This window comes from Macaca fascicularis, chromosome 11 (assembly GCF_037993035.2).
Source record: "Macaca fascicularis isolate 582-1 chromosome 11, T2T-MFA8v1.1".
NCBI classification, from domain to species: Eukaryota; Metazoa; Chordata; class Mammalia; order Primates; family Cercopithecidae; genus Macaca; species Macaca fascicularis.
The window spans coordinates 57,241,889-57,258,687 of NC_088385.1; the positions used below are offsets into that span (position 1 = coordinate 57,241,889).

At 42.8% G+C, this 16,799-nt stretch overlaps 1 protein-coding gene across 22 annotated transcripts in view; it reads left to right on the top strand.

The window, feature by feature from the left end:
* Positions 1–3,092: 3,092 nt before the first annotated feature.
* LARP4 (La ribonucleoprotein 4) overlaps positions 3,093–16,799 on the top strand; it is an 82,912-nt gene continuing 69,205 nt past the window's right edge. For 13 of the 22 annotated variants that reach the window (XM_005570840.4, XM_005570837.5, XM_045365219.3 and 10 more), the window contains exon 1: positions 3,093–3,237. In XM_005570840.4, coding sequence (XP_005570897.1) covers positions 3,220–3,237 — 18 coding nt within the window. In that variant the 5' untranslated portion in view covers positions 3,093–3,219. Of the gene's footprint in view, positions 3,238–3,611; positions 3,684–15,457; positions 15,507–16,799 lie in introns of those variants that run through there. The other 9 variants (XM_074006838.1, XM_005570842.4, XM_074006839.1 and 6 more) reach the window with 3 other exon arrangements.

The window sequence follows — 16,799 nt, forward strand, 5'->3', positions numbered from 1 at the left end:
TTTTCTTTCTTTCTTTCTTTTTTTTTTTTTTTGAGACAGAGTCTCACTCTATTGTCCAGGCTGGAGTGTAGTAGCGCGATCTCAGCTCACTGCAACCTCTGCCTCCCAGGTTCAAGTGATTCTCCTACCTCAGCCTTCTGTGTAGCTGGGATTACAGGCGTGCGCCACCACACCTGGCTAATTTTTTTTTTTTTTTAATGTGAGATGGAGTCTCGCCTGTGGCCCAGGCTGGAGTGCAGTGGTGCAATCTCGGCTCACTGCAAGCTCTGCCTCCTGGGTTCACGCCATTCTCCTGCCTCAGCCTCCCGAGTAGCTGGGACTACAGGTGCCCACCACTATGCTCGGCTAATTTTTTTTGTATTTTTTAGTAGAGATGGGGTTTCACCGTGTTAGTCAGGATGGTCTCGATCTCCTGACCTTGTGATCCGCCCGCCTCGGCCTCCCAAAGTGCTGGGATTACAGGCGTGAGCCACTGTGCCCAGCCTATACCTGGCTAATTTTTTATATTTTTGGTAGAGATGGGGTTTCACTGTGTTGGCCAGGCTGGTCTCAAACTCCTCAAGTGATCCACTCACCTCAGCCTCCCAAAGTTTAGTTGTCAGCTAAACTAATTTTGCATTATTGCTTTCTCTCTCACTTGCATCTTTTATGCAGCATGGAATTCATCAATCAGCAACTAGACATGAAGGCTTTTCTTTGAGACAGAATCTCACTCTGTTGCCCAGGCTGGAGTGCAGTATCACGATCAAGGCTCACTACAAGCTCCGCTTCTCTGGTTCACGCCATTGTCCTGCCTCAGCCTCCCGCGTATCTGGGATTACAGGCACCTGGCTAATTTTTTGTATTTTTAGTAGAGACGGAGTTTCACCGTGTTAGCCAGGCTCGTCTTGATCTCCTGACCTCGTGATCTACCCTCTTCAGCCTCCCAAAGTGCTGGGATTACAGGCATGAGCCACCACACCCGACCACGAAGGCTTCTTAAAGTCAATTTTTAAATCCTGCTTCCCTTTCTATTCGACAAGCATTTGTTGAAACACTATGCTGCTTACATTATCCTACACTGAAGAATATATGATAGGGTTCCTGTAAAGAAACTAAAACAAAAAAGAAAAAGCAAAGATTTAAGATAGAATATAATAATCAAGTGCTAATAAGGGACACGAGGAAGAGATCTATAGGAGTAGAGTCTTTGAGAAAACCTTATGGAGAGAGAAGATTGATTGACAAATGGAGGCAATCCAGATAGGGACTACACCTTGAGCCATGGCTTTGGAGGTGAGTGCTAATGAGTTTGCATCTCAGGGGGAAAGTAAGGAGATTGGTTTAATCACTGAGATAACCTAACAGGAGTTTACCGAGAACCAGATTAGGGTGGGTCTGAGATAACAGCTATCAGCAATTTGGTGGTGGAATTAATGTGGTATCTGAGGAGATTCCATTTGCGGCAAAGCAAGGAAGATTTCATGAGATCAGAATGGCAAAGTCTTGAAATCAAGTTAACAGTGGTTTGGTGAAAATGAGACCTTTACTTGAGGAAGATTTTTAAAATAATATAATGGAAAAATCCATTGGAAAAGATCAAGACATGATTATTTCATATTTATTTATTTATTATTATTATTTTTTAGAGACAGAGTCGCACTCTGTCACCCAGGCTTGAGTGCAGTGCCGTGATCTTGGCTCACTGCAACCTCTGCCTCCTGGGTTCTAGCAATTCTCCTGCTTCAGCCTCCCACGTAGCTGGGACTACAGGCACACACTGCCATGGCTGGCTGATTTTTTGTATTTTACTAGAGATGGGGTTTCACCGTGTTGCCCAGGCTGGTCTCAAACTCCTGACCTAAGGCAATCCACCCGCCTCGGCCTCCCAAAGTGCTAGGATTACAGGCATGAGCCACGGCGCCCGGCCAATTTTTATTCATTACCAAATGATTATTATTTTTGAGACAGAGTCTCACTCAGTTGCCCAGGCTGGAGTGCAGTGGCGCAATGTCGGTTCACTGTTATCTCTGCCTCCTGGGTTCAAGCAATTCTGCCTCAGCCTCCGGAGTAGCCGGGATTACAGGTGTGCACCATCACACCCGGCTAATTTTTGTATTTTTAGTAGAGACGGGGTTTTACCATGTTGGCCAGGCTGGTCTTGAACTCCTGACCTCAAGTGATCCGTCCGCCTCAGCCTTCCAAAGTGCTGGGATTGTAGGTGTGAGCCACCCCTCCCAGCCAATACATGATTATTTCAAAAGATGAGTGTTTGAACTAGGACGTAGACGTGGGAGTGGTAAGGGAGGGACATATTGCTAAAGATAAGGAATTTGGACCATCTAACAAATATTATAGATAATTTAAAAAATTTGTTTTTATTGTATTTCTTTTGAATTAATGACAGAATATCAAAGAAGAGACTATACAGATTAAGCGTTGTTACTAGTATATTAAGTGGAGATATGGGTAACTAATTCAAATGAGCCCAGGGCAAAGTTCTTTAAAGGTGTGTCAAAGCGAAACCCAACCTCCTAGAGGGCTCCTTCAACTGTAAAATGGGGATGATAATAATATTATTTATTGCATAAAATTGTTTTAAGATCAATTAACATAAAATGCTCAGTATAGTGCCAAGCACAATGTAAGCATTTAATATACAGTAGCTGCTATTAACGTATTTACTACTATCATAGCTTTTTATAGCTTTTTTTTTTCTTGTCTACTTTTCTTCTGTGAGCCACCACTTTTCGGCAGGGTTGGACGTTTGTTCAGCACACGTCGCCAAGGTCGGCTTTAAAAATCAAATCTAGATTGTGAACTACGAAAACTGCGGAATTATCAGTGCTGTGTAGCTATCTGACAAGTGATAAAATGTGTCATTAAGATTTTTACACATCCCCGTGCCCCAGAATGGCATCTCCTGCTAATCGTCCCCCCCGCGACAGATGATAGTACATCCCACACTGTTGCTAGAAAAGATGGTGCAAAAGTTGAGCGCGTCGACGACTCTTTTCTGCCGGAAACAATTTTTCCCTAGACCCGGAAGCAGTTGTTGTTTCAAGGGAGGTGGGACTGGGCGGGTCAGGCCGCAGCCGCTGACGGCGGGGGAGGAGCCGGGTCCACTGCCGGGTGGAGGGGCAAGGCGAGTGTGTGTCCTTATCCTAGCAAGTGGGGCGCGGGCCTGTGAGCCAGTTGGAGTTGCGGCGGCGGGAACGATTGGGCCGAGCAGAGGACGACATGTTGCTTTTCGTGGAGGTGAGTGGATTTGCTAGTCTCGTCCTGCTCTTAGGAGAGCAGGAGTGTAGAGGTGCCGGCCGGTCCCACCGCCATGTGACTTTCCGGGCCGTACACGCCGCGGAACCGGCAGATAGGCTGACACAGCACCTGGGCCGAGCAGGCCTGCAGCTTCCCTCTGCGCGCTCACAACACTCTAGGAAGCTATGGGAGGTGATGCCCGTAATGGAGAAGAATTGAAGGAGAAGAACGGAGGGCTGGTCTGGTGTGGCGTGAGGTTCAGAGGAGGGGTAAAGTGTCCCATATGGACCTCCTAAAGGAGACGGCATTGGGGGGTTCGGGGGCGGAGTCTGAGAGGAGAGGGTAATCAGGTGGGCGCGTTCCGGGGGCCGAGCGCGGCCTCGCGGGGCCCTCTGGGAGGGAGGCGAGCAACATGTGGGGCCACGGATGGAGGAAGGTGAAATGCGGTAAGTGTTTTGAAAAGAAAATTGAAAAAGTTCTTTGAGCAACCTCCACCAAATTCTGCCCGGGCCCCGTCCCTAGGTCTCTGGAACGTTCTGTGGGTGAAAGCGAGTTACTTTGAATCGAGGAGAAGCCAGTAGGGTTTGGAAGCCTTGAAAGGCACCGCTTTGACCTTTTGTAAAAGTTACTCAAGCAGCAACTGCGTGATGAAGGGTTGGTTCTATGAACCGATTAAAAGCCCTTTACAAGGAAAATTCCAAGAAGGAGAGAAACTTATTCCGGGAAAAGCCGGTGTTTGTAATGTTACTTGAACAATGAGATACTTTTATTACTTAAACTAGAACATCTGCTGTTGGCCTATTTAGTTTTCAAGATAGAGTTGGAGACCTGCCTTACAGAAATACGAAATTTAATTTCCCTTCATTCTGTCCTCTTGTGTGCAGTAAGCGTCAGCTGACTGCCTGGCTAATGCTTTGAGTAGATTCCAGATCATATTGTTCTTACATTGTGAAAACGTCAAACCAGCAAAGCTGCAACTTCGCAACTTGGCGTTTGTTAACTATGCCCATAAAAATAATCTTTTCAATGAGGGAAGGAATTTACAGGTTGTATAATGGGTCTAGGAGCCGGGGCCAGCCTATGGCAGATTTTTTTTTTTCCCGGTTGTGGGAAAATTTTTATTATTTTATTTTTTAATTTTTCGACTTTTTTTTTAAAATTATACTTTAAGTTCTAGGGTACATGTGCACAACGTGCAGGTTTGTTACATATGTATACACGTGCCATGTTGGTGTGCTGCACCCATTAACTCGTCATTTACATTAGGTATATCTCCTAATGCTATCCCTCCCCCCTCCCCCCGTGGGAAAATCTTAATCCATAATGTTCCAGCATAAAGTAAATAAATGATTTTAGGGTTTTTTTTCTGTTTAACTGACATTGTGTCGCCGATAAGCTTGACATCTTTAGTGTTTTAAAAGACTGCTACATTAGAGTATATCTAACATTAATAATAATCATTCATTGGAACATCCGGGGAAATCATGAAAAGATTTAAAATTACTGAACTCATTCTGTTTACTGTTTTCTATCCTCATTGTTGTTTTCCTTAGGCAGAATAAGAAATCAGATAGGATTTTAAGACATTGCCGGCCACTTTGTTTTAGGAATGTTATGCTATGTAAATACCACAGGTTTTAAGTGTGTGTTTTGCTGAGCGGAAGAAAGATTGTGGAGTTTATATTGACGGGAGCTCCACAATATACTTTTGACTTCCAAATTGATTCCTTTGGCTTTATTAAAATGTAAGTTTTAATAACAGCCCCATTTATTGTTTAAATTAGGTCCTCTCCTGTCTCTAAAGCAATACTTAAAATATTCTACAGATGACAAAACCGAGCCCCAGAAGTTAAAGTAACTTTACTTAGTAAAAGTAAAGTAGTGTAACTGGGATTTAGATCCAGGTGTTGCTGATGTCAAATCATGGACGGGATGTTAGCAGTTCAGGCCTGTCCAACTCCCCAGGTTAGACAAATTCTACCATATCTCTGCCAAACTATTATTTAAAAGTTGTATCTCCATTAATCATTTTCTTTGTGAATCACTATGTCGTTCTTCATTTTCTCATATGAGTTTTATTGAAAATTAGCTGTCTTTAAATATTTGGGGCTGAATATGTGGTTTTAAAATCAGTGAAAAACAACATATTGGTCATTTGATGTTTTGTTAACTAGTATTTGATCCCAGTAACCTCATGATAGAGGAATTATTCTCAGTGAGAGAACCAAAGCTCAGAAGTTAGATATCTAAGGTCATTCAAGTGTAAATAATGTGGGGGTTAAAGTCTGAAGTCTGGCTTCTAGAACATAAATTTCTGGCTCCAAAATTATTTTTGCACTTTCCCATAAGTCAAAGGTTCTGAATCTAGGTTTTTGGATAGAATTGAGGAAGTAAGTACCTGAGCTTGGTTGGGGAAAAAAAATTGTTTATTTTCACTAGTTTCTAACTGAAATCTAAATGGAAAAGAAGTGAAAATTCTTTAAATGTTAATGGCAGCAACAGTGTCTGTGACCTTGTCACCAAGACAAATCACTTTTTAACATATATTACAGTTTTTGCAGATATCTTGAAATATTTATGCTCATTACTTGCTATATGTCAAAAATATTGTTATTTAATGTATTGCTATATTAGACATTTTAAAATATTTTGACAACTGTGTTTCAATATAATTAGTTTACTTTGTGATCCTATATATTTTAGAAATTTAAAAAAACTCTGAGAAGGGATCCATAGATTAATTGGACTACTGAAGAGGTCTTTGTCACAAAACAGGTTAAGAACTGCTTTACTAACCAAGTTGCTTGTGGATCATCTTTGGCAGGATTAATCTGGGATCCCTGGGTCCTCTGCAATTGTGTTCAATACCGTTTACTAATGTGTATTTTTCTGGAGAGATTCCAGCTTAACTATCCCACTAGAATCAGTAGAATAGATAATAGCAATATAACAATAATAACAGTAGTAGTACATACTTGTATTGTACTTTGTGTCAGGAACGTTTGATGTTTTTGTATATATAGATATCTGTACATCTTAAGTCTCAATATCTCTATGAGGTGTTAGTATCCCCATTTTAGTGATAAGGAAACTAAGGCAGCCAGGCACAGTGGCTTATGCCTGTAATCCCAGCACTTTGGAAGACTGAGGTGGGCGGCGGATCACCTGAGGTCAGGAGTTTGAGACCAGCCTGGCCAACATGGTGAAACCCCATCTCTACTAAAAATACAAAAATTAGCCAGATGTGGTGGCACACACCTGTAATCCCAGCTACATGGGAGGCTAAGGTAGGAGAATCGCTTGAACCTGGGAGGCAGAGGTTGCAGTGAGCTGAGATGGTGCCACTGTATTCCAGCCTGGACAACAGAGTGAGACTGTCTCAAAAAAAAGAAACTAAGGCACAGAGAATTTAAACTTGCCTAAGTTTTTACACAGTTAGTGAACGTGGAAGCTTGAACTCATCAACCACCTACTTATATTGGAGTAGAATATATTGCAGACAAGGAATCCTATGTAAATAATACTTAGATGCAAGTTTTTAAAACCTGGCCTTGGGCCCAATGTGGTGGCACGCGCCTGTAGTCCCAGCTACTCGGGAGGCTGAGGCAGGAGTTTCGGTTGAGTATGGGAGGTGAAAGCTGGAATGAGTTGTGACTCTGCCATGGCATTCCAGGCCAGGTGACAGAGCAAGACCCGCTCTACTGACTTCAGTAGATTATTAGTTTTATTTTTTTTCCGCTTGAGACTGAGTCTCTCTCTGTCACCCAGACTAGAGAGTGGCGCAATCTCAGAAACCTCTGTGTCCTGGGATCAAGCAGGTCCTTTTTTTTTTTTTTTTTTTTTTTTTTTTTGAGACTGAGTCTTTCTTTGTTGCCAGGCTGGAGTGCAGTGGCGCGATCTGGGCTCACTGCAACCTCCACCTCCTGGGTTCAAGCGATCCTCCTGCTTTAGCCTCCCGAGTAGCTGGTACTACAGGCGCGTGCCACCACGCCCAACTAATTTTTGTATTTTTGGTAGAGATAGGGTTTCACCATGTTGGCCAGGATGGTCTCTCTTGACCCCATGATTTGCCTACCTCGGCCTCCCCAAGTGCTGGGATTACAGGCGTGAGCGACCGTGCCCGGCGGGTTCAAGCAGTTCTTCTGCCTCAGCCTCCCTAGTAGCTGGGTCTTCAGGCATGCGCTACCATGCCTGGCTAATTTTTTATTTTTTATTTTTAGTAGACATGGGTTTTGCCATATTGGCAGGGCTGGTCTCGAACAGCTGACCTCAAGTGATCCGCCCTCCTCGGCCTCCTAGAGTGCTGGGATTACAGGCGTGAGCTACAGCACCCAGCCGATTATTGTTTTTTCGTTGTTTGTTTTTTGTTTTTTTTTTTTTTAATCATCTCTGTTCTGAAGGAGAAACAAACAATGTCCCTCTCTGGAAAGAGGTAGAAGTTTGGATGATTCACAGTCATCAGACATGACCCTTCTTAAATTATTTTACAACAAATTTTTTGTAAGTTTGAAACTGCATTGTACTACGTTCATCTGAATGCTATCAAGTTACTTAAAACTTTTGAGCCCTAAGGAGGCAGATTGTAATTAAAATTTTTTTTTTCATTTCTCTCTTTTAAAGTTTTTTTTAATTTTAAATTTTTTCTTTTTTGAGACAGAGTCTCGTTTGCTGCAGCCTCCGCCTCCCTGGCTTAAGTGATCCTCCCACCTCAGCCTCCAAAGTAGCTGGGACCATAGGCATGTACCACCATGCCTGGCTAATTTTTTTCTTTTTTGGTATTTTTTTGTAGAGACATGGTTGTGTTTTTTTGCTCAGGCTGAAATTTTTGTTTAAAAAAATTAAAACTAGAGGCTGGGAAGGGTGGGTATGCAGTGACTACTAAAATTGTGTTTCTGTCTCTGTTTGAGTTTTTCCCTGAAAATGAAGACAGTTGTCCCTCGGTATCTGTGGGAAATTGGTTCCAGGACCCTCTTTAGATGCCAAAAACCTTGGATGCTCAAGTCTTACATAAAAAGGCGTAGTATTTGCATATAACCTATGCACATCTTCCTGTATATGTTAAATCATCTCGATTATTTATAATATCTGTTACAATGTAAATGCTTTGGAAATAGTTGCTATATTGTATTTATAGAGTGATAAGAAAAAAGTCTCTACATGGTCAGTACAAATGCAACGATTTTTTTTTTCTGAGTATTTTTGATCTGTGATTGATTTCTCCACTGATGTATATGGAACTCATGGATATGGAGGGCCAACTATACTTATAATTACTTACTTAGGTAGCAGTTAAGTTTCATATGCCTTCGGATGCTTTAATAACTTTTAAATAAAAGTTTTTTAGGTTGGATAACGTGGCTCATGCCTGTAATCTCAACACTTTGGGAGGCTGAGGTGGGAGGATAGCTTGAGCCCAGTAGTTCAAAACCAGCCTGGGCAACAAAGTGAGACCCCCCCCACCCCCAACCTCTGCAAACAAATTTAAAAAATTAGCCAGGCCTGGTGGCATGTGTTGTGGTCCTAGCTACACTTGAGATGGGAGGATCACTTGAGCCAGGAGATCGAGGCCACAGTGAGCCATGTTCGTGCCACTGCACTCCAACCTGGGTGACAGAGGGAGACGCTGTCTCAAAAATTTTTTTTAATTATTATTTTATTTTATTTTTTTAGAGACAGGGTCTCACTGTGTTGTCCAGGCTGGAGTACAGTGGCTATTCACAGGTATAGTCATGGCATACCATAGCCTCAAATTCCTGGGCTCAAGCAATCTGGTTTCAGCCTCCTGAGTAGCTGGGACTACAGGCTCATGCCACCAGTTAAAAGTATTTTTAATTGTGAAATACATATAACATAAAAAGTAGCATTTAACAGGTTTTTGGGTTTTTTTGTTTGTTTTTGTTTTTTTGAGAGGGAGTCTTGCTGTGTTGCCCCAGGCTGGAGTGCAGTTGCACAATTTTGACTCACTGCAATGTCTGCCTCCTGGGTTCAAATGATTCTCTCACCTCAGCCTCCCCAGTAGCTGGGACTATGGACGTGCGCCACCATACCGGCTAATTTTTGTATTTTTAGTAGAGACAAGGTTTTGCCATGTTGGCCAGGCTGGTCTCAAACTCCTAGTTGATCCACCCGTGTCAGCCTCCCAAAGTGCTGGGATTACAGGCTTGAGCCACCGCGCCCGGCCCATCTTAACAGTTTTTTTGTTTGTTTTTTGAGACAGAGTCTTGCTGTGTTGCCCAGGCTGGAGTGCAGTGGCATGATCTCGGCTCATTGCAACCTCCGCCTCCTTGATTCAAGCGATTCTTCTGCCTCAGCCTCCGGAGTAGCTGAGACTACAGGAGCATACCACCATGCCCAGCTATTTTTTGTATTTTTAGTAGAGAAGGAGTTCCACTATATTGGCCAGGCTGGTCTCGAACTCCTGACCTTGTGATGTACCCTCCTTGGCCTCCCAAAGTACTGGGATTGCAGGCGTGAGCCACTGCGTCTGGCCAAAGCTTTGTTTTCTTTAATGTTTAATATTTGAGGTATAGGTTTCCAATTTTTAAAACATTGTAAATGTTCTGTATTATAAACCGTGATTTTCTGTAATGGTTTTAGAATCTTGAGTTCAAATGTATGACCTGAGGCAGGTGACATAGCTTCTCTGAACCTCAAGTTCTTATGTATAATTTGAGAATACTGATGTCTTCTGATAGTTAGGTTGTGTTAACTTCTGATAGTTACGTTGTGTTAAATCATACTATGATTTAATCCTCAAAACCAACTATATTGTGATATAAATTATTGGTGGCTTCCAAACACCTCTAAAATTTGTGCTTTATATAGTAAATATTTTTGGAGAGCTTATTGAACGACATGATAGTAGCACTGATGATTGCAAAAATTACTGTGAGATAGCACTAATTTAAGAGAAGTATAACTTCTAAGTTTTTGTCTCAGCCTTGTTACTAACTTACTCTGATTTAGGGCAAGCCAAACAATTTAATTATTTAAAGTTTTTTTTATAGTTGGAGAGTATACTTTTGGTTGGGCAAATATAAGTTTTTTTTTGTTTGTTTGTTTGTTTTTTTGAGACGGAGTCTCGCTCTGTCGCCCAGGCTGGAGTGCAGTGGCGCGATCTCGGCTCACTGCAAGCTCCGCCTCCTGGGTTTACGCCATTCTCCTGCCTCAGCCTCCTGAGTAGCTGGGACTACAGGCGCCCGCCACCGCGCCCGGCTAATTTTTTTGTATTTTCTTTTAGTAGAGACGGGGTTTCACCGTGGTCTCGATCTCCTGACCTTGTGATCCGCCCGCCTCGGCCTCCCAAAGTGCTGGAATTACAGGCGTGAGCCACCGCGCCCGGCCGCAAATATAAGTTTTAAAAGAGGAATGAAGATGGCAGTATGTTAAAATACACATTTACATGCAGGATTTAAAGGAATACAGCTGGGTGGGCTGGCTCGCACCTGTAATCCCAGAACTTTGGGAGGCCAACGCAAGTGGATCACTTGAGGCCAGGAGTTTGAGACCAGCCTGGCCAACATGGCGAAACCCTATGTCTACTAAAAGTACAAAAATTATCTGGGCATGTGTCTGTAGTCCTAGGTACTCAGGAGGCTGAGGCACACCCTGAAGCAGAGGTTATAGTGAGCCGAGATCATGTCACTGCACTCCAGCCTGGGTGACAGTGAGACTGTCTCAAAAAAATGAAAATTAAAGGAATACAAATGTTAAAATGCAAATAGGTGCTTTACATTTACTCTTTTGAAAAAAATTCTAATGTAAAAGTGTAAGTAAATGTAAGAATAAGAAACATCTAAATATGTACTCATCTTTCCTGTCTTACCTGTGTCCTTGTCCCACCACTTGAACCAATCTTTGGTTCACAGAATATGTCTACGGTTTTTAAATGACGGGCTCTAAACCAAAGAAAGAAGAGTACTTTAGATGAATATTATTAGGGGTAGGATGTGAACTGCATTCATAAATGCCAGACTCCAGGGGTGAGTTAAGTTCTATTGGGTTTGTATGTTATTGAGAGAAGAGAAAAGGATTTTCTGCCTTTTTTTTTTTTTTTTTTTAGATGGAGTTTCTCTCTTGTTGCCCAGGCTGGAGTGCAATAGCTCACCACAAACTCTGCCTCCCGGGTTCAAGTGATTCTCCTGCCTCAGCCTTCCTGAGCTTTCCTGAGTAGATGGGCATTACAGACATGTGCCACCATGCCTGGCTAATTTTGTATTTTTAGTGGAGATGGGGATTCTCCATGTTGGTCAGGCTGGTCTTGAAGTCCCGACCTCAGGTGATCCGCCCTCCTCAACGGCCTTCCAAAGTGCTGGGATTACAGGCGTGAGCCACCGCACCTGGTGAGAAAAGGATTTTCTCGTCAGGGTAGAAAAGTCTGCAGTAATGCAGGGTTTGTGTAACAAATAGTTCGATAGTGTTTCATACTACTAACTAGCAGGTAAGATGATCTTACTGGCCATTTTGCCCTGGAAGGTCACAGCATATGCCTATTTTCTGGGACGGATGTTTTACCTTTTTTCCTTCTCAAAAGTATTCTGGTTTGTATAATAACTTGTATATTTTCAGAAGAGATTAGAGGTTTACTGTGTGCTCATTGGCAAGATTTTCCTTCTATACTAATAAAGTAATATAACGCACGTAAGTGGGTACTGAAATATTTGTTATATTGGGTATGGCAGGCTGGGCGGGGTGGCTTATACCTGTAATCCCAGCACTTTGGGAGGCTGAGGTGGAAGGATAGCTTGAGTCCAGGAGTTCAAGACCAGTCTGGGCAACATAGTGACATCCCATGTCTTAAAAATTTTTTTAAAATATATATTGGCTGTGGGAAATGTAAATTTATAGGGCAGAAAGTTGCAGTTGAGCATGATAATGAAAATAGGATTATTTTTGCCTTTTGAGTTGGAGGAAGAAAAAAAATAGTAGGGCAGTGACTGAGTAAAATTAAGATACATTTATATACAAGATTGCATAAAAGATTTTTTTTATTTTTCTTTGACCAGCAGGCAAGAAGAAAACAATGTCTAGAAACATGGACTCTGGGACCAGCCTGCCTGGGTCTAAATCTCTGCTGAGACTGAGCCACTTTTTGTTTACCTTCCTTCCTTCTGTTTCCTTGAGAATGGCCAGGAGGTGGAGGTTGCAGTGAGCCGACATTGTGCGCTGCACTCCCGCCTGGACGACATAGCAAGACTCTGTCTCAAAAAAGAAAAAAAAAACAAAGAAAAAATAATAATTATTATTATTTTTTGAGATGGCGTTTCGCTCTTGTTGCCCAGGCTGGAGTACAATGGCGTGATCTCGGCTCACCACAACCTCTGCCTCCCGGGTTCAAGCGATTCTCTTGCCTCAGCCTCCCGAGTAGCTGGGATTACAGACATGCACCACCACACCTGGCTAATTTTGTATTTTTAGTAGAGATGGGGTTTCTCCGCGTTGGTCAGGCTGGTCTCGAATTCCTGACCTCAGGTCATCTGCCTACCTCAGCCTCCCAAACTGCTGGGATTACAGGTGTAAGCCACCATGCCCAGCAAAGAAAAAAAAAAAAGAACTATTTTGATATTTAATATTGATGTTTGAGGTTGAGGTATATTTAAGTTCGTTTGTGTAGTTAGCCATTAGCTTTATCAGCTGACTAATTGAAGTTATGTCTCAGTATTTTCAGGATTAAATAGTAAATGTTAGGTACCTTTTTGTTGTGTTTTGTTTTTTGTTTTTTTTGAGATGGAGTCTCGCTGTGTCACCCATGCTGGAGTGCAGTGGCGTGATCTCCGCTCACTGCAAGCTCCGCCGCCTCCCGGGTTAACGCCATTCTCCTGCCTCAGCCTCCCTAGAAGCTGGGACTACAGGCGCCCGCTACCACGCCCGGGTAATTTTTTTGTATTTTCAGTAGAGATGGGGTTTCACTGTGCTCTCCAGGATGGTCTCAATCTCCTGACCTTGTGATCCGCCCGCCTCGGCCTCCCAAAGTGCTGGGATTACAGGCGTGAACCACTGCGCCCGGCCGGTACCTTTTTTAAATGGAGACAGGGTCTTGCTATGATGGCAGGCTGGTTTCGAACTCCTGGCCTCAAACGATCCTCCCATTTTGGCCTCCCAAAGTGCTGGGATTACAGGTGTGAGCCACAACACCCAGTCTGTTAGACATCTATTAATAGATAATTCTTTATCTTTTTTTTTTTTTTGAGACAGTCTCACTCTGTCGCCCAGGCTGGAGTGCAGTGGTGCAATCTCGGCTCACTGCATCCTCCCCCTCCTGGGTTCACGCCATTCTCCTGCCTCAGCCTCCCAAGTAGCTGGGATTACAGGCGCCCACCACCACACCTGGTTATTTTTTGTAATTTTAGTAGAGACGGGTGTTTCACCGTGTTAGCCAGGATGGTCTTGATCTCCTGACCTTGTGATCCACCCGCCTCAGCCTCCCAGAGTGCTGGGATTACAGGGGTGAGCCACCGTACCTGTCCTAGAATTCTTAATCTTTAATGAAAGGATTCATGAATCTCATGCTGAATTTTCTAGGGAGAAATTTGTAACTTTGATTATATTTCAGAGCAATTTGTGACCCCCAAAAGTTTAAGTGTCACTAACCTATGGTGGCATCAGCTGCTTTTGATGAATGACAGATGCCGTCTGATTGAGATAGTGGGAATTTTAGGATATAAATCCTGTCTTTTCCGCTGGTACTAGAGTACCAGTAATAATACTGATGATAATATTGATGAATAAACTTCAGATTTTCTTTCACAATAGAGGGCAAGTGAATTCTGATTTTTGACAACTTGGAGAGGTTGGTGGAAACAACTTAGGGTGGTCCAGTTTCCTTGCTGTTCAAAGTATTATCTGTAGATAGCAGCAAGCTCCTTTAACCCAGGGGTTTGTTAGAGTAAGAACTCTGGTTTGTTACAGTAGAAACTCTACCCCTGAATTACTGAATCAGTCTGCATTTTATCAGAATCCCTAGTTGATTCTTTTTTTTTTTTTTTTTTTTTGAAGATAGTGACTTGTTCTGTCCTTCAGGCTGAAGTGCAGTGGCATGATCTTGGCTCACTGCAACCTCTGCCTCCCGGGTTCAAGTGATTCTCCTCTGCCTCCTGAGTAGCTGGGATTACAGGCACCCACCTCCACACCTGGCTAATTTTTGTATTTTTAAAATTTTTTATTTATTTTTTGAGATGGATTTTTGCTCTGTTGCCTAGGCTGGAGTGCAGTGGCACAATCTCAGCTCACTGCAACTCCTGCTTCCCGGGTTCAAGTGATTTTCGTGCCTCCTGAGTAGCTGTGATTACAGACGTGTACCACCAACCCCATCTAGTAGAGATGGGGTTTCACCATGTTGGCCTGGCTGGTCTTGAACTCCTAAACTCGGGTGATTCGCCTGCCTCAGCCTCCCAGAGTGCTGGGATTACAGACGTAAACCACTGAGCCCAGCCTGGGGACCCTAGTTGTCATCCGGTGGCTGTTTTCTATATTCATTTCTTTCTTTTCTTTTTAATTTTTGAAACGGAGTCTCACTCTGTTGCCCAAGCTGGAGTGCAGTGGCGTGATCTTGGCTCACTGCAGCCTCTGCTCCCCAGGTTCAAGTGATTCTCCTGCCTCAGTGTCCCAAGTAGCTGGGGCTACAGGCGCATGCCACCATGCCCACCTAATTATTATATTTTTAGTAGAAACGGGGTTTCACCATGTTGGCCAGACTGGTCTTGAACTCCTGACCTCAGGTGATCCACCCACCTTGGCCTCCCAAAGTGCTGGGATTACAGGCGTGAGCTACCCTGCCCAGCCCCTAGACTCCTTAGGATTAAATCCTGGTTTTTTCTTAATAGCTCTGTAACTTTGGGCAGATTACTTTACCTTGAAGTAAAGTAACTTTTTCCTTATCTGTAAAATGTGGATGATAATAGGCCTTAACTGAAATTGTTATGAAGATGAATTAAATGTTCCATAAATGTTATTACTATTCTCTGAATGAGTGAAGAATTCCCACTTGAATTTTCATTTTTACTTTTTGTAGAATAGCCCTAAGCATTTTCTGGTAGGATTCTGAAGTTACTTTGGAAGAAGTGACAGTTGTTTTTTTTTTGTTTTGTTTTTCCCCCTAAGTGCTTGTAACTTAGTAGTAGCCCTCTCAGTATTGGAGATATAAAAATTGAACCTGGATGATTGATCTGTCATGGGGCAAAATACATTTAATCACTTTATACATTTTATTTCTGTTTTACAGCATTTATGGGGTTAAGTGGCATGGGATTTCTGTTTCTGATAGTAAATAGGTAAGTAAAACAAAAGGTTATGTATGTCCAAAGGGATGGTTTTACCGTATTTATGGTGATTTTCTTCCTAACTCTTGGTTCTGTTACCTTAGTCTATAATTTCTTAGGACAGGAAGATACCATTTTCACAAGAAGTTGATGGTTCTCTTTTTTCCTTTCATTTTTCTCTCTCTGAAGGTAGAATTTAGCATTAAATGGGACAATAATCAGGACTGCCTTTGGCTTATTTGGGGATGACATATTGCTTAGAAATGAGGGTGGTGATTGAACCAGCAGTTTTACAGATAGTTTATTTTTATTTATTTATTTATTTATTTATTTATTTTGTTTTTGAGACAGAGTTTTGTTCTTGTTGCCCAGGCTGGAGTGCAATCTTGGCTCACTGCAACTTCTGCCTCCCTGGTTCAAGTGATTCTCCTGCCTCAGCCTCCTGAGTAACTGGGATTATAGGCATGTGCCACCACACCCAGCTAATTTTGTATTATTAGTAGAGACGGGGTTTCTCCTTGTTGGTTAGGCTGGTCTCGAACTCCTGACCTCAGTTGATCTGCCTGCCTCAGCCTCCCAAAGTGCTGGGATTACAGGCGTGAGCCACCACGCCCAGCCTACAGGTAGTTTAGATCTTTTTCTTGAATATCTATGTGCTGGCATATTATGTATGTGTTGTCAGATAGTTTAGCATGCATTTGGACAATTTACATCATTTAGTAGATATTTATACAACTGTGTAATCTCAAGGGCTTCTAATCCTGTGGAAGTGAGCAAGATTTTGATGGCAGTCTAAACTGTGGTGAGAAGATGAATAAAACTTGGCTATTGGCTGGACGTGGTGGCTCACGCCTGTAATCCCAGCACTTTGGAGGCCAAGGCAGGTGGATCACAATGTCAGGAGTTTGAGACCAGCGTGACCAACATGGTGAAACCGCGTCTCTACTGAAAATACAAAAATTAGCCGGACATGGTGGTGGGCGCCTGTGATCCCAGCTACTCAGGAGGCTGAGGCGGAGACTCGCTTGACCCCACGAGGCAGAGGTTGCAGTGAGCTGAGATCATGCCACTGCACTCCAGCCTGGGCGACAAAGTGAGACTCCGTCTCAAAAAAAAAAAAAAAATTTTATTGGCTATCTAGAATCTAAATGAAAAGATAGATTTTATTCTAGCTAAACTGACTTAGGGGCTGCCGGCCATCAGTGAACGTATTAGCATGCAAAAAGACATCACTTTGGAGATTGTAAGAATTTTAGTTGTATATGGATGCTATCATACACAATTAAAATACACTGTATTTATTTT